We start from the raw sequence: 20,364 nt of genomic DNA on the forward strand, positions 1-20,364 counted from the left end.
GCGTCGAGCTCGGGCACAAAATAAAATGCCAACAGGGGCGGATTAAAATGACTCCTGATTTATTCTGCTTTGACCCGAAGTTTTCCGTGCTCTTTTACAAGCGAAACACGGCCAGTTCTAGGTCATCTCCTGCCAGAGCTGACCAAAGCAGAAGGAATTATCCAAACTATCTATTTCATTGCTATTCTGATCGCGCTGACATCTCGGACGAGCGGCATGCAGTTACTCCGCATCATAGGGACGAAAAGATTCCCATTTCACGCTCAGAAAGCAGCGCGAACGTCGCTGATTTGGTCCCGTAAGAGTAGCATTCTTGCGGCGACGGACACCTACGCCAGACGCCATGTTGGCTCGCTCGATGAGAAAGATGAAGAGCACATGCTCAAGACGTTGGGCTATCTCTCCATCGACGCGTTCGTGGCCGATGTCGTGCCGGAAAAGATTTTGACACGCCGTCCGTTGCGCATCAAGCCGGCCGAAGGATTTGCAGAGTCAGAACTCACCAAACGCTTGAAGGAAATAGCGCTGAAAAATACAGTCTTACGGAGCTATATAGGGTATATTGTATTCCATGCATTGACCGGGAGCGATATCGTTAACATTTTGTTCTAGGACCGGCTATTATGGTACTATAGTTCCACCTGTGATCCAGAGGAATATTCTCGAGTGTCCCGAGTGGTACACATCTTACACTCCTTACCAGCCGGAGATATCTCAGGGTCGCCTAGAGTCGCTGTTAAACTACCAGACACTTGTTACTGATCTCACCGGCATGTCCATTGCAAACGCTTCATTGCTTGACGAAGGCTCCGCTGCGGCTGAAGCCATGCTTCTCAGTTTCCATTCGTCCCGAGGTAAAAAGAAAACATATTATGTCGATGCCAGCGTGCATCCCCAGACCCTTGCGTGCATTCAGTCCCGAGCTTTGGTGTTTGGTATTAATATTGTGCAAGAATTACCTGCGACCGACAAGGATTTGTTTGGTGCGGTTGCTCAATATCCGGCTACAGACGGATCAGTCAAGGATTGGACTGCTCTCTCTGAGCGTGTGCATGCAGCTGGTGGTTTATTTTCTGTTGCCTCGGATTTGCTTGCATTAACTGTTTTGAGGCCGCCTAGTGAGTTTGAGGCAGACATCGTGTTTGGCACCTCGCAAAGGTTCGGCGTGCCGATGGGTTACGGTGGCCCCCATGCTGCCTTTTTTGCGGCATCGGATAGCCATAAACGAAAGATCCCTGGCCGTTTGGTTGGTATCAGCAAGGATCGCCTCGGCGACGACGCGTACCGTCTTGCGCTCCAGACTCGTGAGCAACATATTCGACGAGAAAAGGCTACTAGCAACATCTGCACTGCACAGGCTCTTTTAGCGAATATGGCAGCAATGTACGCCGTGTATCATGGACCAAAGGGGTTGCAGGCTATTGCAAACCGCGTGTACTCTATCGCCACCATTTTCGCGTTTGCACTTCAGAAGCTCGGGTTTAAGGTTCTCAACGAAACGTGGTTCGACACCATTACGATCCGCACAACTGACGCGGATAGAGTCCTCGCGCACGCTGTCGCTCAGTATGGAATCAACCTCCGCAAAGTGAACGATACCGTTGTTTCTGTGTCTGTCGATGAGACAATTACGAAGGAAGACCTAGTCGATCTTATTTCTGTGTTCTCTACACTTTCAGACGTACCTCACTCTACTATTACATTTGACTCTGTGGAAGACTTTGCCAGCGAACTCGGAATCACGGGTATCTCTCCCGCACCAATCCCACCGCAGTTCAAGAGACAAGGCAAGATCTTGAATTACAAGGCGTTCAACAGCTATCACACAGAGACCGAGATGCTACGATACATTCATCACTTGCAATCGAAGGATCTCTCACTCGCAAACAGTATGATCCCTCTTGGCAGCTGCACCATGAAACTGAACGCGACGAGTCAAATGGTCGCACTTTCCTGGCCTGAATTTGGGTCGCTGCATCCTTTTTTGCCTCGCGACCAGGCAAAGGGTTATACTGAATTGATTTCGGAATTAGAAGCAGATCTTGCGGATATTACTGGCTTAGATGCTACATCTTTGCAGCCTAATTCTGGCGCGCAAGGCGAGTATACTGGACTGCGTGTTATTCGCGCGTATCTAGATGCTACTGGAGGTTCTCACCGGAGCGTTTGCCTGATCCCCGTCTCGGCTCATGGTACAAATCCAGCGTCTGCGGCGATGGCTGGCATGAAAGTCGTGCCGATCAAGTGTACTGCTCAAGGCGAGCTCGACATTGCTGATCTTGAGGCTAAGGCAGAAAAACATAAGGATGAGCTGGCGGCCATTATGATGACTTATCCTTCGACTTTCGGCGTCTTTGAACCCCGTGTGCGCGATGCGATTGATATTGTCCACAAGTATGGAGGGCAAGTGTATATGGACGGGGCCAACATGAACGCGCAGATTGGTCTCTGCAGCCCGGGAGACATGGGCGCCGACGTCTGCCATTTGAACCTTCACAAGACGTTTTGTATTCCTCACGGTGGTGGTGGTCCGGGTATGGGCCCAATCTGCGTGAAATCGCATCTCGAACCCTTTTTGCCTGGCCATCCGGTGGTGAGTATGGCTGGGGACGAAAGTGCTGCTATTCAGCCTGTTTCGGCTGCACCATGGGGGTCGGCTAGTATTTTGACAATTTCATGGGCATACATCAAGCTTATGGGTGGCAAGGGCATTACAAAGTCCACAGAGTACGCATTACTGAACGCCAACTATATGGCTAAACGATTGCAAGAGCATTACCCCATCTTGTATACAAATGCGCAAGGAAGATGTGCCCATGAGTTCATCGTTGATGTCCGCGGAATGAAGGAGACTGCAGACATCGAAGCTATCGATGTAGCGAAACGATTGCAGGACTATGGCTTCCACGCGCCAACTATGTCGTGGCCGGTGGCCGGCACCTTGATGATCGAGCCTACCGAGTCTGAGTCTTTGGCTGAGCTTGACAGGTTTTGCGACGCCTTAATATCTATTCGACAGGAAATTCGTCAGATCGAGGATGGCGAGCAGCCGCGGGAAAACAATGTGCTAAAGAACTCTCCTCATTCGTTGAAGGACCTCTTGACTGGTGAATGGTATAGACCGTATTCGCGAGAGCAGGCAGCGTTTCCATTACCGTACTTGAAGGAACGCAAGTTCTGGCCCACCGTCACTCGTGTTGATGACAGTATGTTGCTTAGATTGCTTCTGAATATTGGTTTAGCTTTGACTGACATAGTACTATAGCTTATGGGGATCTGAACTTGTTCTGTACATGCGAGCCTCCTTCGTTGGAGCCTGAAGATCTCTCATAGTGGGGAACAGTGGTTATTCAACAGAGCATACTATTGCCGTGTTTTAATGTACGATGTCACCATATCTATGGATGATACGTAGGATTATGCTTGTTGTGTGTTTTGGCTTATTAGTTCAATTATGTACATATAGATTCGGCGTTATTGTGTGCCTTTCCTGAGTATGGATTAGACTTAAATTAGAGTCATAGACGCGATGTTTGTCGAGTAACGAATGGTATAAATTCTGTCCGGAATACTCTTCAATCCTAAATTCACGAAACAAACGCAATCATTATGACATTCGTAATATACAGATTTGACGCTACTTGTCCTTTGCCATCTCCGCAAGCTCCACGTCGTCGGGCATAGATGGCTCTTTCTTTGCTCTCCGCTTTGGCTGCTGTCGTATTGGAATAGAACTCTCAATCAATATCTCGTCAGCTTCTTTGACGGGCTTCTGTTTCTCTCCGTCGTCGTTCTTGATGATACTCTCACTCTGTTCTTCAATTGATTTCGACGCCTCGTCACCTTCCGTAGTTGTACTGGGTGCTTGTTCCGGATTCCATTCGCCGCATACTGGGCAACTGTACCTCACATTGTCTGGCGTCTGACCAGGCGCAGCAAGTCCATTGTGCGTACCACATCGAAAACAAATAAGCGCATATCGGTTACGAGGGTTTGTCTCGTCCTCGCCAACCATAAGATCAAGTATCCGATCATACCACCTCGGCGATTCTGGCGGCTGCGGAATCGATTGCATCGGATACAGTTGCAAGGGTTGCTCTGACGGCATTTGTTCTTGCCTCAACGTGTCATTTTGCAGCGCACTGCCAGCAGCAGCGAGCTGTGGTTCCAATTCCCTCTGAACCATTCGTACTCCTTTTTCGTTTTTATCCACTGTGTTGTCCCTACCTGACCCAGCAGTCCCGTTTTTAGATTCGAACCGTTCGAGTAGTGACTTCGTGGTGTAGTACTTCATACTACTCTTCAACTCCTCTATTTTAGCCTTCTGATCATTGCGCAGCTCTTGCAGTGTCGTTTCCTGGCGCTTGATCCTCCGACTGTACACCTCAAATATTCCTCTCCGTGCAAGCCATATCGCGACTGGTGCCCCAGTGGCATGCAATAACACCTGCGGGTCCGTAAATTTTTGCGCAAGAGCAACATACGCAAGAAAGGCAATGTAGAACAGTAGCGAATAGAGTGTCAAGAGGCCAGTTATGCGACGGAGAGACGCACGGAGTGAGAGGATACGGCTTTCTGACTTACGGATCTTAGCCGCGATGTTATCGAGGACCTTCTCGTACGAGGACGGCGATGGCGATCTTTTCTTTGGTATGAATTAGTCATAGCTGATGACTTAATTTCTAGGTAAGCCTGTAAATTACCTTAAAGGGCCACATTGCGACATCAGTTCCAAAGGCAATCAATGTTTGTGTTGACAGTATTATGGGAGAATGTACGAACACGTCCATTTATTAGCAACTGCGCCGCGCTTTTACGCCACATGACACAGCCACAAGTCATCCAGTTTGGCGTTAAACGCGAAACCGTGCCCCATTTAGAACATTTGCGCGTTGCGCGGCTGTTGGGACTTTAAGCAACTCCCAAGTCGGCATTACCTGATCCACATCTTTCAGATTCTACACAGCAGACACAGCCAATCATCCCCGGAAAATCCCTCTAAATGGGTGTCCACGGCCTTTGGACCATCCTTGGCCCCATTGCGCGCCCCGTGAAGCTCGAGTCGTTACACGGCAGACGGTTGGCAGTCGACGCTTCGATTTGGATCTACCACTTTCTCAAAGCTGTGCGTGATAAAGAAGGTAACGCGTTGCCGAACGCACATATCGTCGGGTTCTTTAGGAGGATTTGTAAATTGCTTTTTCACGGAATTAGGCCGGTCTTTGTCTTTGACGGTGATGCGCCATTGATTAAGAAGCAGACTATTGTAAGTGCAAAACGAAGTTCCCGGTTAAGTTTCGTATTGACGTTGTGTAGGCTGGACGGAAGCAGCAGCGGAAAGGACGGGAAGAAGATGCAACTAGAACAGCTAATAAGCTGGTATCTCTTCAAATGCAGAAATTGGCTGAAGAGGAAGTCCACGGTTTGAAAACGCAGACCGGAACCGTCGAGGACGAAAACGTGGTTTATTACGACGAGCTCACGATGACGGCGGAAGAGCGTGAACGGAAACGAAAAGCAGCAGCGTCTAGACGGTTTCGAAAACTGGATCCATATCATTTGCCGGACCAGGAAATTTCGGTGCGGAAGGACGACGCGCGGATGATGACTGAGGACGAATTAGAGCGATATGCCGAAGAGTTCAAGTCAGCCGAAGATATCGGTCTTTATGATGTATGTTGCCAACACACAATTCTATGGTGTTTGCTAATTATTTAGACTTCTAACATCGACTTCTCCTCTGCCGAATTCGCGGCACTACCAATCGCAATCCAATATCAGCTATTGAATACTGCTCGACTTCGGTCACGTCTACGTATGGGCTACTCGAAAGAACAACTTGACCAAATCTTCCCTGACCGCCTCGAATTCTCAAAATTCCAAATAGCCAGAGTGAAAGAACGGAACATGCTCACACAGAAGCTCTTCAACTTGAACGGTATTGCCGAAGACTTGTCAATGCGCATTGCAGGCGAAAAAGACAAAGAATATGTGCTGAAGAAGAATGAAAGCGGGTGGACTTTGGCATTGGAAGACAATTCGATGGCCGAGCCGATTGATTTGAAAGACGATGACCGGGAAGACGATGATGAGTGGGAAGACGTGCTGTTGAAGCCGGTCGCGCCAGTCCAGTTTCCTCAACCATCCGAGTACGAGCACGAAAAAGTCGATACTCGCCGTGGAGACGAACCACTTTTCAATATCTCAGATGACGAGTCTCTTGATTTTCCGCTAAATAGTCCTGGCGAGCACACTGGCTTTGAGGACGGGGAATTACAAGCAGCAATCGCGTTGTCGCTTGAAAGCGGGAGGTCAAAATCTGAAGACTTCGTGATTGATGTCGTTGATGATAGAGGCGATAGCGAGAATGAAGGACAGGAGGATGCTTTGACGTCTACGATGTCGGCTCCGGGTCCGTTTTTGTGGGATAAAGGCGACGAGGACTTGACGGCAATTATAGACAGTCTGCCCAAGTTACGGCACTCTCGTGAGCAAGAGCCGGTAGCTGAGAGTATAAGCACTATACAGGACGAGCAAGATGGAAAGCCGAACGTGGTGAGGTTCCCGCCGTCGCGGTTTAGCATGAAGAATTCGCTCTTGGCCCGCAAGCGCGGACGAGAAGAGGATGTAACGGCAGATGAAAGCAAAGAGTCAGAGCCTAAGCGAGTTATGAAGCAGAGCGAGCCCGAAATTGTAGTAGCCGTTGAACAATTGACTAGGAATGACCGGGCTATCCGTGCAGAAGAGGTGTTGAATAAGCTTGCTCCGGATTTATTATCTGATCTCAGCGAAGATGACGAAAAGGATGACGATTTGTTATCGCGACCACAAGGTGTGCTGGAGAAAGCCAGTAATGACACGAAAATTGATATCGAAAATATTGAAAATATCTACCCAGTGGAGAGAAGTCCCATCCCGCTGATTCGACAAAAGTCCCCACTAGACACTGCCACCAAAGTCGTCAATGGTGGTAAGTTATACGTCTCTGAACCGCTGATGAGCGAAGAGTCTCCACATGGAGAAGATCACGGGGTTTCTGAGCCGATCGCGAATCCATCGGCATCGTTTATCGGAGACTCGGTGAATCTTGACGACCGAGAACAAGGCAATCAGAGCGAAGACGATGACGAAGCAATTGACTATGAAGAACAAGAAGATACAGAACTCGTCCAAAACATCGTCCATGAAGTCGAAGAACATGCCCGGTTCGCGTCCGAAATCAATCGCTCAGCTCCGATCAACCGGATCGACTACGACGCCGAAATCAGAAGTCTTAAAAGCCAACAACGGCATGATCGCCGGGACGCGGATCAAGTTACGCAGGTCATGGTCCAGGAATGCCAGGAACTTTTGTCGAGGTTTGGGATACCATATGTTACGGCACCAATGGAGGCCGAAGCCCAGTGCGCGGAATTGCTTGAGCTTGGGCTCGTGGACGGGGTTATTACCGACGATTCCGATATATTCCTATTCGGCGCCTCGCGGGTGTACAAGAACATGTTTAATCAGGCTAAATTCGTTGAATGCTATGTTAGCAAGGACATCAAGAATGAATTAGATCTCGATAGGCGAGGTATGATCGACCTGGCACATTTGCTTGGCAGTGACTACACTCCGGGATTACCTGGCGTGGGACCGGTGACCGCATCGCAACTCGTGAATGATTTTAAAACCGATCACACTTTACACAATTTCAAAACCTGGTATGACAACATTCAAAAAGGGGATACATCAGTTGACATGTCGACGCCTTTCCGCAAAAAATTCAGAAAGAAAAGCAAGAAACTGTTTCTAAACCCCCGATTCCCGGACCCTGCCGTCGACGACGCTTACTTACATCCCACGGTTGACAGCGATCCCACGGAGTTTGTGTGGGGCACGCCTGACCTTGATCGGATTCGAAGTTTTTTGATGAGCACGATCGGATGGGGAAAAGAGCGTGCGGATGAAGTTTTGGTGCCGTTGATCAAGAGTATGAATTTGAAGAAACAGTCGCTTGTCTTTGGACAGCGTGGATTTGTACGATGATGGAGCTGGATTATGTAGATATAGACTTGTATATTGTAAAATACAGGTATTGTACATAGTTAGTATGGTATGCTGTTTGTCGTGCTTGTGCGTGTTGCGGTGGAGTATTCTATCCATGTGACCCGTCGCTTGTCCGACGGTAGGAAGCGGCAGGGATTCATGGCGTGACATCCAGTATATGAATGCGCATATCCAGACGCGGTCGGGTCGCAAATAATTATCTGACCATTAGTAAGATTCTCACACCATTGCAATGCAAAACGACATACCGCATGAGGTAACGGGGTTAACGACAAAGCATGTTCGTATTCACTTATCACAGGACGCAAAGAAGACGGCCAAGGCGAGAGATGACCCTGGTCTAAAACTGTGCGGACCATTTTCTCAGTCTCTAGGTTCTCTTCCGACTGCGTTTCGTCCGGGAATAAGGGCTGTGCGTCGGCCTCAGGGCCCATGTCATCTGCCTGCGTGTCTTCAGAAGTATCCATTTTGTCCGTTGTCGTGGAGCGGGACGGTTTGAAACGGATATTATTGCGCCGTAGACGACTTGCGAGGTCATCGCGACATATTACGATCTCCTGTGAAAAATAGCACAATCTACTTCCGTCAGGTAAATTATACGATAGCGAAAATTAAAACTAGTACCTGGACGGGTTTGATGCCCATATAGCTTTCTTGAGCACTCTGCGGACTTGGCTTGTGAATATTTCTGGAATACAGCGCTGTGGCCAGAGCATTGGGCCGCCGGCGGATGCAGTGCTGCCCCATGGGTCGTTATTGCCGGGGACAAAAATGAACGTTGTTGATGTACATAGGCCTGAGTATTTTGAGAGGAGCTGTGCTAGCTGGTCGAAGTTGTCTGCTCCAATCAGCATATTCCACTACTAGAAGATACTTTCGTAAGATCGAACCTTTGTATCGAGATGACGTGCCACTATTATAAAATGGAAACGACATAAATGATCCGAACAGGATAACAGCCATCGGCGGCTTATGCTCAAGCACGTCAAATGTCTTGCCCAAAGCGTCCAATGTCCGTAAATCATCTAAATATAAATCTCCACCCAGTGCAACAATTTTTGTCTCTGCCTTGCGTTCTTCCTCTGCGACCATCTTGCGCTCGATTGCGAGGTCGAAGCGGCCATCGGGCGTTGAGCCGATGCCACCGATGCCCATGAAGTCGAGGTATCCGTATGCTTCGCGTGACGTGGAGCGGAACTCAGCAGGTGGGTGGTGGACGGTTTTAACTTGCAACTTTTCGGTGCGTGTATACACGCCGTCAACGAGGAGCATACATCCGGGCACGAAATATCCCTCCCCGGCGACCTATTCCCGTAAGCTATTTTCAAGACACAAAATAAATGTACGTACAGCGTTGTCAAGTTCGAGTTCTAGCCGGCCACTCGGATCCTCTGCCCACCAATTCCCATTACTCCCTTTCACCAGCAGTCCGAGAATGAGACAACTCTTGCCATGTCGACCGAGTAAATTCTTGATCAACGTAATGGCATGCCAATTGGCAGCATTCGACGCATGAAACGACGGCGGCTGAAATTCCTCGTTGCGTAGCAAGCGGTGGAGGAGGAGGTAATACCGGGATGAGAGGGTGTGGACTTGGTGTTTTGCCGAAGGCAGAAGACTCGGTCGTGAAGCTCTTCTTGAATAAGCCTTCCGGATTCAAGAATACCGACACATGTAATACTTACTTTTCGAAATGCTTTCGCATACGGTTGTACGTCCACCGCGGCTGCGCAAACGCGTCCCACACGTGGAAAAACTCCTGCGGGCAAAAACTCTCAAGAGTGTCTTCAACAACTTCAACAGTCGTCTCAGTCACCGACCCCGTAAACGACGAGGAGCGCAACTCAACTTCTCGAATGACGAGCTGCAACAACTGCGCGTCGATAAATAATCCGCGATCCTGCTCTTTCCATCGCCGTCCAATCTGGTCCAAGAATGGTTCGCTTTTTGTTCTCCAATCGCGGCCGTACTTGCGACCAATGTAGGTTGCAAGGAGATCCAGTCCCGACGATTTCAGATTCAAACCGTGCTTTTTGGAGAGAATTCGGTATGCGACCGGTCGGACTTGGAAAGGCTGCAGTTCGATTGGCAGAGGTGCCGGCGACGGCGAGCGCAGGGGCCGGGGTGCTGCATTTGTTGGCCTTTTGAAGGAGTTAAACGAGCTTATTGTGCTGGATGAGCTAACGGAAGTAAATGCAAAGGGCTGTAGATTTGGAGATGGCATTATCTAGGATTGCCAGTGGGAACAAGTATGCTGCCGGCGAGTTGTTGAATGGCTGTAATGACAACAATCGCGTCGTCGCTAGTCCGCTCCAGCCGTTTATTGACGCGTCGCAGGTAGCTAAAAAAATTACAAATACAGCGTATACGCGACAACATTACGCACTTAAAACATTTAAGTTTTTAGACTCGAGCCCAAGCTCATAATTAATATATCGATACACGTCCACATTAACACATTCTCTGCATCATCCATTCGGAACAATCACCCCCAAAATGTCAGAGTCCTCAACAATGGGAAAAGAAAAAGCAACGGGGTCAGCGCCAAAGAATGGGGAACTCGAGAAACTGACTGCGGCAGGTTCGAAATCGTACGGTCTCAAAAAGTATGAGGACGCGACGGAAAGTTTTGCAAGGGCATGCGAGCTTTACGTGATGATGCACGGCAAAGACGATCCAAATCTACTGTTTTTATACGGACGTGCGCTATTCCAGGTTGCTGTGTCGTCCTCGGATGTGTTGGGCGGTGTCAAAACAGAAAACGAGAAGACTTCTATAGCACCTCAAGGGGCGGCACCAGCGGGCAGCCCAAAGGCAGAGCCGAGTGGAAAAGGGTTGTTTCAGTTTACAGGCGACGCCGAGGACGCCGACTGCGAAGAGGACGAGGAGCAAGGAGAGGAAGAGGAAGAGAACGATTTCGAAACGGCGTGGGAAGTGCTTGATCTCGCCCGAGATCTGTTTGAGAAGCAGCTCTCTAGTTTGTCAGACGCAGAGACATATAAAGAGACAAGACGTGACATTCAGCAGAACTTGGCAGACATTCACGATATTCTGGGCGAGATTTCGCTTGAATCAGGTGCGAAATATGCATAGCAGTAATATATCGTGTACGAATCGGCGCTGACGTTATTGAATAATAGAAAACTTTGCGCAAGCCGCCGCGGATTTGGAAGCGTCTTTGAAGTTTAAGGAGCGGCTATATGCGGAAGAGTCTACATTTGTGTCAGAGGCGTGCTTCAAACTATCGCTTGCGCTCGAGTTTATCCCCGACCGGCCAGAGAAGAGGAAGCAAGCGGCAGAGCTTGTGCAAAAGGCAATCGACAGCGTGAAGAAGCGGACTGCCATATCAGGGGAAGATGATGCCGGGCTACTAAAGGACCTGGAAAGCAGAGTAAGTGAATTGCACGTTTAATTATTAATTATTGCAATAGTAGGGGTTAATATTTGTGTCGTGCAGTTACTTGATCTCGAGAAAGAGCCGACGGCGCTGAGCGGCGGACAGGGCCCCGATATACTAGGTCCGAGTGCGGAGGATATTAAAGACAAACTAGCTGCGGCACTGACGCAGGCTACTGATATCAATGACCTTGTCCGGCGGAAGCCGGTTGCGAATGGATCGTCGCCGGCGGCACCAGCGGAGGCAGTAGCAGAAGGGTCGAAACGGGTAGGCGAGGCAGGGCAAGATGAGACACGGAAGAAGGCAAAGCTCGGAGAATAATGTACAGTATATTACATATACGCAGCACTGTATGATAATGCGAATAGTAACGATGGCCATTGATTGCGTGTGCTGACCCGCTTTGCTACGAGCAGAGTGCGGCTTGCTAAGGCGAAAAGAGGCAGTCCTATGTGTCAACAAATGCCCAGGCGCAGTCTGTGCGACTACCGGTCTGTGTAGACATTGCCGCAAATAGTCGTCAGATGAGAGTATCTTAGACATACGAATGAAGGCGGATCTGATGATAGGACGAGAAATACACAATGAAGTAATGGCGCTGGGAGTCCAACAGAACAGCGCGTGGGGTTAGGGCTTTGTTGATGGATTACGTTTGTGTTGTCCTCGGTCTCCGTCGCGTGTCGCAGTACCTCATTTCCACTTTACATCTTGTTCAGCCCCAATATATGATTATGTGTGCAATCCATATACACTCGGTATTCTGTATGCATGCTTCTAGAATGCACCTAGACTGAGTACATGCAGCTGCTCTGTTGACTTCCGCATCTGACAGTCATTGATAGGCCGGCTGCGCGCTCGTATTGTTGCGCGTCCTCGTAAATAGACTTATTTGGCTTTGTCTGATGTCTCCAAACTTTACGTTCTGTGGCTCGTGTTGTTTATCACTGTTCCTTTATTTATATTTATAACTCTCGCCTCTTCTGCTTCCAACTACCCCTTGCTCGGTTTTTGTCGCTGTTGCCCTCGTCTTTCGCTACCTTATGGCCCGCCATGGTCTACTCCGTGCCCTGGAAACCCGGCGATGTACGTTCTGTTCTGTCGTTATCTTCTCATGCGTTCTAACACTGCCAGATCGCATACACAGCTATCCTCGCCATTGTGTTTGCCGCCGCCGTTCTGGAATGGGTACTCTGGCTTGCCGCATTCCTCTACTGTCTCGTCAAGGTTTATGTCAAAGCTGAGAACACGAGTATCCGCGTGTTGGTCGTCATCATCACGATAGCCTTTACCGCACTCCGGTATGCCCCAATTACATGAGGCGTTTGCCATGTAGTCATGAAGCAACTTTATAAAACCCATACTAACCTTGAAGACTCGTGTTTTTGCCCGTCATGGTCGTCACTATCCCTCTGCCGCCGCAGTTCAGAGGATACTTCCCCGCGTATTTCACAGACTCGTTCCAAATGTTTGCCTGTGTGACCTTTTCGATCCTCATGGCCGTTCCGTGGCTGTTCTGCATTTACCATTTAGTAAAGCATAATATAGGCAAGGCCCCGAGGTATGACATGATCTGCAAGTATGTGACCGACACATCTGACCTTCACAAGAATAAAGGAAGCACTCAACAAGGAAACGGCTCCAAAAGTTGTTGTCGTCATGCCATGCTACCACGAAGTCCCAGAAGTCCTGATGCACGCTATCGACTCTGCATGCGACTCAGATTACCCCAAGAGTTGTCTGCATCTTTTCGTCTCCTTCGACGGCTCCGACATCGACGAGCTCTACCTGTCAACTCTCTCCTCACTCGGAGTCAAGTTGCCGCTAAAACAGTATCCCATCAGCATCGACCTTGATTACCGTGGCTGCCGGGTCACTGTCTCACGTTTTGTTCATGGCGGCAAACGGCATTGTCAAAAGAAATCGTTCAAACTGCTCGACAAGATATACACGAAATACCTGCTCGCCCGCGACGACCTATTCATTCTCTTTATCGACAGCGACATCATCCTCGACAAATTCTGCATCCAGAATTTTGTCTACGAAATGCAGCTCAAGAACGCGGCCAAAGAACCATCCAAACGCGATCCGGATATGCTGGCTATGACAGGAGTCATCACTTGCACTGCCGAGAAACGAACTTTTTTGACGATATTGCAAGATGTCGAGTACGTCCATGGCCAGCTCTTCGAACGTGCTGTCGAGTCCACGTGTGGTTCGGTGACATGCCTTCCCGGCGCGCTGACGATGCTCCGGTTTTCGGCATTCAGGAACATGGCAAAATACTACTTCTCCGACGAGGCAGAGCACGCAGAGGACATGTTCGATTTCGGCAAATGTCATCTCGGTGAGGACCGCTGGCTGACCCACCTGTTCATGCTAGGCGCACGCAACCGGTACCAGATCCAGCTTTGCACAGGCGCATTCTGCAAGACCGAGGCCGTGCTGACGTACCGCTCACTCATGAAACAGCGACGTAGATGGTTCCTCGGGTTCGTGACGAATGAGGCCTGCATGTTGACTGACATACGTCTCTGGAAACTGTACCCAATGCTCTGCATTGTCCGGTTCATGCAAAACACCATCCGCACAACTGCGCTCCTCTTCCTGGTCATGGCAGTGTCCGTCGCAACAGGCACCCAGACCATCACTCAACTCCCACTCGCGTTCATGGGCGTCTCTTTCGGCCTGAACTGGGTCATGATGCTCTTTTTCGGGATTCGATTACATAGACTGAAAGCCTGGCTCTACCCCATCATGTTCGTCTTGAATCCGTTCTTCAGCTTCGCCTACATGGTCTATGGCGTCTTCACCGCCGGGCAACGCACCTGGGGTGGACCCCGTGCAGACAAAGCTGGTAACGAGGAGGAAACGGGCAAATTTGACGCAGACGAAGTTTGCGACCCGGTTGATGTCGTTGCGAGGGAGAAAGCCGCTGGGGTAGTTGCAGTCGCGGTCGCAGCAGAAGAGTGCAAGAAGAAGCGCTTGACTATCCATCCAAACGATTCCGTTGTCGGCAAATTCGCGGCGCCGGTGCCATACATGTTTTATCATGGCGGTACATTTCATTTGCGCGAGTTATACGGGAGATCGGATACTGATTTGTCTGTGCTAACAAGTGCTGTACCGAGCGTGCGGGACGTCCGAGAACTGTATCCTGACTGCGGGGTTAGCCAGCCAGAACCTGCGAAGAAACGGTATTGGTCATCCCACAGCCGTTCCACGACCCTGTCTGGCGACTTGCGCCAAGCGTCGCCGCGCGACCGGTGGGTTGGTCGGGCGATAAGCACGGACATTGCGAGCGAGCAGTTGGACTATGAGTACTGCTCCGAGATCCATCGCTCAACCTCATCCTGCTCCGATAACGGCAATCAAAAAGCGCAGCTGTACAGCGGCGACTCGGACTCGCTGCATTCGATTTCATCCGAGACCGCACTCGTCCTGTTGTCCGCCGAATCGCAAAACGCGCATGCCCGATCCGAAGCAGGACCATCTGTGCGATGGCCAGTGCCGCGAAGAAGAGAGTCAGTCGCTACGACGCGGCAATCTCGGTGGTTGGACTTCACCCGATCCTTTTTCGAAATGGACGATCCTCATGGCAATGGTCACGGTGAAGGAAAAACGTGGATATAGTCCTTGTTTTTACCTTTTATGTTAATGCTTAGTTACTTTGGTTTGGATTTTTTTTTGTTCATTTGTTCAATTATTGAGCGGGCATTGCATTATAGACTGTACATTAGTATTTATTCACGATGTTTTATGCTTAATAAAAGTTCGATTGGTATTGTTCTTATGTACATTAACGTCTAACGTTTTCCCTTCTTCTTGGTACCAACCACTTTAAAAGCACTATTCCACCCCCCATTCGCACCATCAGGCGTACTAACAGCCTTGAGTGCTTTTGCGTTGCCTTTGACTAAGACCTCGTTCCACCCTTCGCTTGCCTTGTCGTCGGTTTTGGATTTTATAGCGCCATCACCGGACGCGTTCGCTAGAGCGACCAGAACCTCGGTGCTGCCCTCGACTGCTTTTCGTCGTTTGACAAATTCCTCAGCGAATCGCCGGCCGTCCATCGTTGTTGAGTTTGCGTAGACTGTGTCGGCTATGATTTCGACTGTCTCCGGGCCAGCCAAGGGAAGCGACAGTAGCATTGTCAACAACTCCTCCGCGTTGACACCGGAATTAACGCCTTGGAGCGTCGAACGGCACCACTTAAAAAATTCGTCTGCCGAAACGGATGGCCTCACGACTCCAGCCTTGCGCGACGCAGCCACAGTGTTGACTGGCGTAGACACAGTCCGGCGAATAGTAGTTATGGGAGCAGTCGTGGTTGACGTCTCTGTACCCGCTTTTTTACCACCAGGTCCAATCGTCGTCCATGCACCGCCAGAAAACGAGTTAACTGTTCCAGTAATTGTTCTGCTCACGCTAACAGGTGTTCCAGGTTTCGACGACATAATCTCCGCGTACTTTCTACCCTGTGCAGTCATAACTCCCGGCATCGTGTTTGTATTAGCCACAGCGGTAGCAGCCTTGCGCTGTCTAGCATCTTCCTCCTCCTTCTGAATCTGCGCCAATGTTTTCTTCACACTAGGGACATTTACAGTCTTGGCCCACGTCGCGGACCGTGGCAATCCAGGTGGAATGTTACCGCTGTTCCCGCTCAAATCATCCGTGACAATGTTTCCATTTGTTAAATCGATCTCAGCAGCTTTGCGTTGAAGAAGTCGTTGTTGCTGTTGCTGAACTCGCTGTTCTTGAAGTTGCTTGACGCGCGCCTCACGTTCTTCGATTTCTTTGAGTGACTGCGTTTTAATCTTTTTCTCCGTCGCGCTCTTGGCCCACGGTGCGATGGGCACGGAGGTATGTGTTGTAGGCGACGGCGTCGCTGCAGAAGAAACTGACTCTCCGCCAAGTTTTGTGAGGAGGGTTGGCGCGGGGGGCAACGGCTGCAACTTGTGCTTGCCACTAACAGCGGATGTTGACGAAGGCTTGGAAGGCGATGCGGCACCTGACGTAACGGTCCAATTGTCGACCTCTGGCGCGCCCCATGAATTGTCGACCATAGCAGGGACATCCCAGCCTACTTCCTGCTGCTTCGGAGGCTCGGCCTTTAATTCGTGCACGTTGATTGATTCCTGTTCGGGAGATGGCACTGGAGTTGGCTCGTCTGGCTCCGGCTCCTGGGCAATCAGCTCAGACTGTGATATCGGGGCCGTAATAGGCTCCGGCACTACCGCTCGTTTCTCGTCTTCCGGCTTCACAGGCTCGTCCCCACGAAATTGAACCTCCGTATCTTCGTTAGCCCGCTCTTCCGCAGTATCCTGTGTTTGCTCCAGTGTCGGATGCTGTTGCTGGAACTGCTGCTGCATATCCAGATCAACCGGCGGCAACGGCACCATAAACGGATCAATCTCATTGCCAACCAGCCCTGTAAACTCCGCCAGCGTATAGTACTCATTCTCCTCCACTCGTTTGATCTTCAAATCCGGCGACAACCACTGGTTCAAGTACCAGTCGTGCATCATCGGACCAGGGAATGGACCTTGCACGACACCACTGTTGTCGAGATATACCCACTGAATCAGAGGCGCCGGCACAAGGATCGGTGGAAGACTGAGGCCTGGTGGAGGTGGTGGGAATTGCTGTTGTTGCGGGAATGCCTGGTGGTGAATCGGGATCGGAGAGAATCGATCGTCTGTCGCGCCAAAAATTGAGGGCATAAACGGGTCGCGGTCGAGTTGCTGCGGCTGTGGTTGAAGCTGCGCGTGCTGCGAAGTCCGAGTACCGCTAAATGGACTCCAGGTCGAGCTCACTGGCTGGTTAAACGGGGAAGCGTACTCCGGGAGCGAAAGTGAGAGACTGGCAAGTGGAGAAAGGATCGAGTCCGATAAAGGCTGATTCTGCAGTGATGAAGACGGGATCGATGCCGGAATTTCATCCAGGGCAGGAATCGGAAAATGCGCCGATGCAGAGCGCACGCTGTTTGAGCTGGTGCCTCCGCTGACGGGGAGCAATGGCGTGTGCAAGAATGGACTTGAAGACCGCGCCTCGAGCTCGCCGTGAAGATCATTGAAAGATAGCGGAATCTCCGCCGGCGGCGAAGGAGATTTTTGAGACTGTATTTCCGTTAGCGGGCTCCAAAACTGTGACAAGCAAAATTACACTCACGTCAGTCTCACTCAAGCCAGTGTCTGGATACAGTTCTGGGGGCACTAACGTCCTCGCAAAAAACTTCTCATATTCCATGCTCCCTTCTCCGGCCCTGCCGCCAGCAACAGATCCCAATAGGGATCGCGCCTTGGCAGCCCCCGTCCCTACCGTAGGCAGAGACGGGAAATTAGCAGGGGCAGATTTGTTCAGAAGTCCACGAGCCTTCATCTGGGACCACACATCCAGCAGTTCCTGCCGCGAATACCGCTTCCCATTCTCATTATGGGGAATCACGGGAGCCGTGTCATCGACCGTCGTCGCACCCGCAAATTCAAATTTTGGGGACGAAGAGATGTCAGGTCCATTCTCATCCTGATGGAGCTGCTGCGATCGCGGACTCGACACCACTGTTGTCCCAGATATGGTTGATGTCGTGGGAATGATGGGCGATGATTCGTGACGGATGGACGATACTGCAGACCAGGTTGGGTATTTGGCTAGTTTCGGCTTGGAGGAGCTCGTCGATGTCGTCGTGCTCGGACCGATCGTCCCTGTAAACAGCGATTGTGCGGAGGAGTGTACAGACGTGCTGCTGTTCGAGTGAGTTGGTTTCGGACGCATCCTGTACAGCGACGGTTGTTAGTACATGCTACGAGTCACAATTAAGCATTCTCTCATTAAAAAGACAATAAATTGAATGAACTGCAGAGAGTAGAAGTGACATTGTATGATAACTAGATTTTTGCGAGCGTACGCCGGTTGCGATCATGTTTCGCGTTCTTCCTAACCAAGAAAAATATTCTCCCACACCATGCGCCGAGGGCCTGGTTCGTGCAAGTGCGTGCGCGTCCACGCATGTCAACGTGCTGAATGCAGTATATGACAGTAAAATAGTCAAAATGAATGCAATTGAAATGGATCATACCACTCAGGACCGAAAGAAAGCGAAGGAGAGTGCGACATGATTATAAGCTGAATTTAGAACTTGTAGCGTCGTTTGGATACAAAGAAACGCGACGGATGCAGGGGTTATTGCAAGAAAATGTCGGAATAGTCAATAGAGTATCGGACCCGATTAGTGAAGACGAATCAGGCAAGTACGAGTGTGCTGAAGGCGACTGCTGAGGAAGGGATGCCAAAACGATCGAAGAGTCGCAGCAAAAGCATGCGAGAGAGACATTCAAATTGAACGTTTGAGGAAACCCTGACCCTGAAACCATTTCTAGCCCTTGACCTTGTTACCGGCTGGATTTGCTGGTTTATACAGTTGATTATTCCCGATCAGGCAAAATTTCTTGCTTGGAGAGTGTGTAATTTATTCGTGAATGGGAAAGCTGTCAATTTATGTCTTTCGGGGTATTGTCGCATTAAAAAGCCATTATGGCGGCTGTCATCCGTCGTAGAGAAGTACACCAAGAGTTGCGTACACGGCTCGTCAGACAGCCATCCAAATTGTCCACGAGACATTTCAATTACTCAGACTTGCTACTGTATCTCGACATGGAGATGACATCTGAAGAAGGACATAGGATTACGGAATAGGAATGCGAATTCTCATTATTATCTTTAGGGATGGAACTGTTTTTATCAACGAAGCCTTTCCCTGCTTGGATTGTCGGTCCATTGCTCTAATGACTTTAGCTGTCAGGCACGCGACGTGTTCAAGATCGCGTTCACTACCTTCGCGTCATGAGCTGTTCTTGGATAACGCCGTCTTCAATGCGCTTTTTGCTCCGTGTACGATCTACAGCTCTAAATGTCTTGTTTTATGCTTGGGCACCAAGGACGGAGAGTCGCCATTGTGCTTGGACAGTATCAGTGAGCTCAGGATAGCATGTATACGTGATTATCATTGATGAGTGTGTATTTGTACAGGACCCGTTGGCCTCAACGATCGCGAACACACCTGACTGTCATGCTTACGTTGCAGCGGCTCTTTGTAAATATGATCCCGTAGAAAACAATCGCTTCATGCGAGGAATTGGAAGTCACAGCGGACCAAGAACTCTGACTACATATAGCTGCTGGTACGCCTTCATTTTGACACACTCAGCGGTTGATACATGATGTGTACAGGAAAGCTCTACGTGAGAGATTTGGTATGGGGGCCGCAGGTAAGACGACATGAGGACCGACTTGACATATTGTATGCCGCTGGAAATGCATGAATCACAAGACCGTCATCCCAATCCAAACGAAATCATGCCGCAGCGCCTATTAAATTAATTATTTTGAAAAATATTGAATATTAACTTCATATATTCTATCATCCATATACCTCAATTTTGTTACCAAAGGAATCACCGCAAACCAAACTTTCAACCAATTTTCAAAAACTTTCAAACAAACTTCCAAATATACAAGTAACCTGAAAACCAACAAAGAGCACCGAAGATCAGACACAAATTATACGAAGTTGCCAGCAGTTACTCCAGGCAGCGTAGCTATGTGATTGCCTTAGACCTGCTGTGCTCTTCTCGGCGTAGTCAGGTGCGGCACCAGCAGCGGTGCCGACCTCCAATTTCCGGGAGCAACGACGACCCTGCGTTGTTCCTGACGTGTCGGCGCCTCGAATGGGTCCAGTGATAAATGCTCCGGTGTTCCGATCGACGCACACAGAGGACATTTCAAAGTGCATTCATGATCACGACCGCCGTCGGCTATCGACAAAGATGTGGAATTGAAAGCCAACCTTACTGTACATACAATGCCAGAATCAAATCCGAACTTTAGATAGGCATTTTCAAGGTCGAGAGCAACGGTCTTTC

At 49.7% G+C, this 20,364-nt stretch overlaps 7 protein-coding genes across 7 annotated transcripts; 4 read left to right on the plus strand and 3 right to left on the minus strand.

Moving 5' to 3' along the window:
• Positions 1 to 74: 74 nt before the first annotated feature.
• V1513DRAFT_434878 (glycine cleavage system P-protein-domain-containing protein) lies at positions 75 to 3,592 on the plus strand. The gene is made up of 3 exons (XM_066896526.1): positions 75 to 557; positions 613 to 3,206; positions 3,266 to 3,592. Exons 1-3 carry the CDS (start codon positions 217 to 219, stop codon positions 3,331 to 3,333), a joined length of 3,003 nt encoding a protein of 1,000 aa, XP_066756434.1. The 5' UTR covers positions 75 to 216; the 3' UTR covers positions 3,334 to 3,592.
• On the minus strand, positions 3,432 to 4,756 carry V1513DRAFT_407488 (uncharacterized protein). The gene is made up of 2 exons (XM_066895657.1): positions 4,704 to 4,756; positions 3,432 to 4,645 (listed from the first exon to the last, which is right to left on the minus strand). The coding sequence occupies exons 1-2, from the start codon at positions 4,716 to 4,718 to the stop codon at positions 3,638 to 3,640; spliced, it is 1,023 nt and encodes a 340-aa protein (XP_066756435.1). The 5' UTR covers positions 4,719 to 4,756; the 3' UTR covers positions 3,432 to 3,637.
• V1513DRAFT_482030 (uncharacterized protein) lies at positions 4,736 to 8,263 on the plus strand. The gene is made up of 3 exons (XM_066900378.1): positions 4,736 to 5,266; positions 5,317 to 5,673; positions 5,719 to 8,263. Exons 1-3 carry the CDS (start codon positions 5,003 to 5,005, stop codon positions 8,026 to 8,028), a joined length of 2,931 nt encoding a protein of 976 aa, XP_066756436.1. The 5' UTR covers positions 4,736 to 5,002; the 3' UTR covers positions 8,029 to 8,263.
• V1513DRAFT_482031 (DNA polymerase alpha/epsilon subunit B-domain-containing protein) lies at positions 7,961 to 10,332 on the minus strand. Its single transcript, XM_066900379.1, has 6 exons — positions 9,735 to 10,332; positions 9,400 to 9,682; positions 8,940 to 9,354; positions 8,674 to 8,887; positions 8,298 to 8,625; positions 7,961 to 8,249 (listed from the first exon to the last, which is right to left on the minus strand). The coding sequence occupies exons 1-6, from the start codon at positions 10,271 to 10,273 to the stop codon at positions 8,088 to 8,090; spliced, it is 1,941 nt and encodes a 646-aa protein (XP_066756437.1). The 5' UTR covers positions 10,274 to 10,332; the 3' UTR covers positions 7,961 to 8,087.
• A 149-nt stretch (positions 10,333 to 10,481) lies between these two features.
• On the plus strand, positions 10,482 to 12,219 carry V1513DRAFT_392519 (uncharacterized protein). The gene is made up of 3 exons (XM_066895292.1): positions 10,482 to 11,125; positions 11,190 to 11,440; positions 11,507 to 12,219. The coding sequence occupies exons 1-3, from the start codon at positions 10,546 to 10,548 to the stop codon at positions 11,765 to 11,767; spliced, it is 1,092 nt and encodes a 363-aa protein (XP_066756438.1). The 5' UTR covers positions 10,482 to 10,545; the 3' UTR covers positions 11,768 to 12,219.
• On the plus strand, positions 12,171 to 15,231 carry V1513DRAFT_434893 (chitin synthase). Its single transcript, XM_066896527.1, has 4 exons — positions 12,171 to 12,529; positions 12,578 to 12,744; positions 12,819 to 13,004; positions 13,054 to 15,231. The coding sequence occupies exons 1-4, from the start codon at positions 12,497 to 12,499 to the stop codon at positions 15,074 to 15,076; spliced, it is 2,409 nt and encodes an 802-aa protein (XP_066756439.1). The 5' UTR covers positions 12,171 to 12,496; the 3' UTR covers positions 15,077 to 15,231.
• An 18-nt stretch (positions 15,232 to 15,249) lies between these two features.
• On the minus strand, positions 15,250 to 18,217 carry V1513DRAFT_422216 (uncharacterized protein; the record flags this gene model as incomplete). Its single annotated transcript, XM_066895970.1, has 2 exons — positions 15,250 to 17,562; positions 17,615 to 18,217. 2 exons carry the CDS (start codon positions 18,215 to 18,217, stop codon positions 15,250 to 15,252), a joined length of 2,916 nt encoding a protein of 971 aa, XP_066756440.1.
• Between the last annotated feature and the right edge of the window lie 2,147 nt (positions 18,218 to 20,364).

This window comes from Lipomyces chichibuensis (assembly GCF_038497645.1).
Source record: "Lipomyces chichibuensis strain CBS 12929 unplaced genomic scaffold V1513scaffold_1, whole genome shotgun sequence".
Taxonomy (NCBI): domain Eukaryota; kingdom Fungi; phylum Ascomycota; class Lipomycetes; order Lipomycetales; family Lipomycetaceae; genus Lipomyces; species Lipomyces chichibuensis.

Bases quoted from the DNA above. Each gene is read 5' to 3' on its own strand.
- V1513DRAFT_434893 (XM_066896527.1), top strand. From the start codon at position 12,497: ATGGTCTACTCCGTGCCCTGGAAACCCGGCGAT. The intron at 12,530-12,577 runs GTACGTTCTGTT...TAACACTGCCAG, and splicing joins TGCCCTGGAAACCCGGCGAT to ATCGCATACACAGCTATCCT. The intron at 13,005-13,053 runs GTATGACATGAT...GACCTTCACAAG, and splicing joins AATATAGGCAAGGCCCCGAG to AATAAAGGAAGCACTCAACA.
- V1513DRAFT_392519 (XM_066895292.1), top strand. From the start codon at position 10,546: ATGTCAGAGTCCTCAACAATGGGAAAAGAAAAAGCAACGGGGTCAGCG. The intron at 11,126-11,189 runs GTGCGAAATATG...ATTGAATAATAG, and splicing joins CGAGATTTCGCTTGAATCAG to AAAACTTTGCGCAAGCCGCC. The intron at 11,441-11,506 runs GTAAGTGAATTG...TGTGTCGTGCAG, and splicing joins TAAAGGACCTGGAAAGCAGA to TTACTTGATCTCGAGAAAGA.
- V1513DRAFT_434878 (XM_066896526.1), top strand. From the start codon at position 217: ATGCAGTTACTCCGCATCATAGGGACGAAAAGATTCCCATTTCACGCT. The intron at 558-612 runs GTATATTGTATT...ATTTTGTTCTAG, and splicing joins GTCTTACGGAGCTATATAGG to GACCGGCTATTATGGTACTA. The intron at 3,207-3,265 runs GTATGTTGCTTA...ATAGTACTATAG, and splicing joins CGTCACTCGTGTTGATGACA to CTTATGGGGATCTGAACTTG.
- V1513DRAFT_482030 (XM_066900378.1), top strand. From the start codon at position 5,003: ATGGGTGTCCACGGCCTTTGGACCATCCTTGGCCCCATTGCGCGCCCC. The intron at 5,267-5,316 runs GTAAGTGCAAAA...GACGTTGTGTAG, and splicing joins TGATTAAGAAGCAGACTATT to GCTGGACGGAAGCAGCAGCG. The intron at 5,674-5,718 runs GTATGTTGCCAA...CTAATTATTTAG, and splicing joins AAGATATCGGTCTTTATGAT to ACTTCTAACATCGACTTCTC.
- V1513DRAFT_482031 (XM_066900379.1), bottom strand. From the start codon at position 10,273: ATGCCATCTCCAAATCTACAGCCCTTTGCATTTACTTCCGTTAGCTCA. The intron at 9,683-9,734 runs GTAAGTATTACA...TTATTCAAGAAG, and splicing joins ATGCGAAAGCATTTCGAAAA to AGCTTCACGACCGAGTCTTC. The intron at 8,888-8,939 runs GTTCGATCTTAC...TGATTGGAGCAG, and splicing joins CACGTCATCTCGATACAAAG to ACAACTTCGACCAGCTAGCA.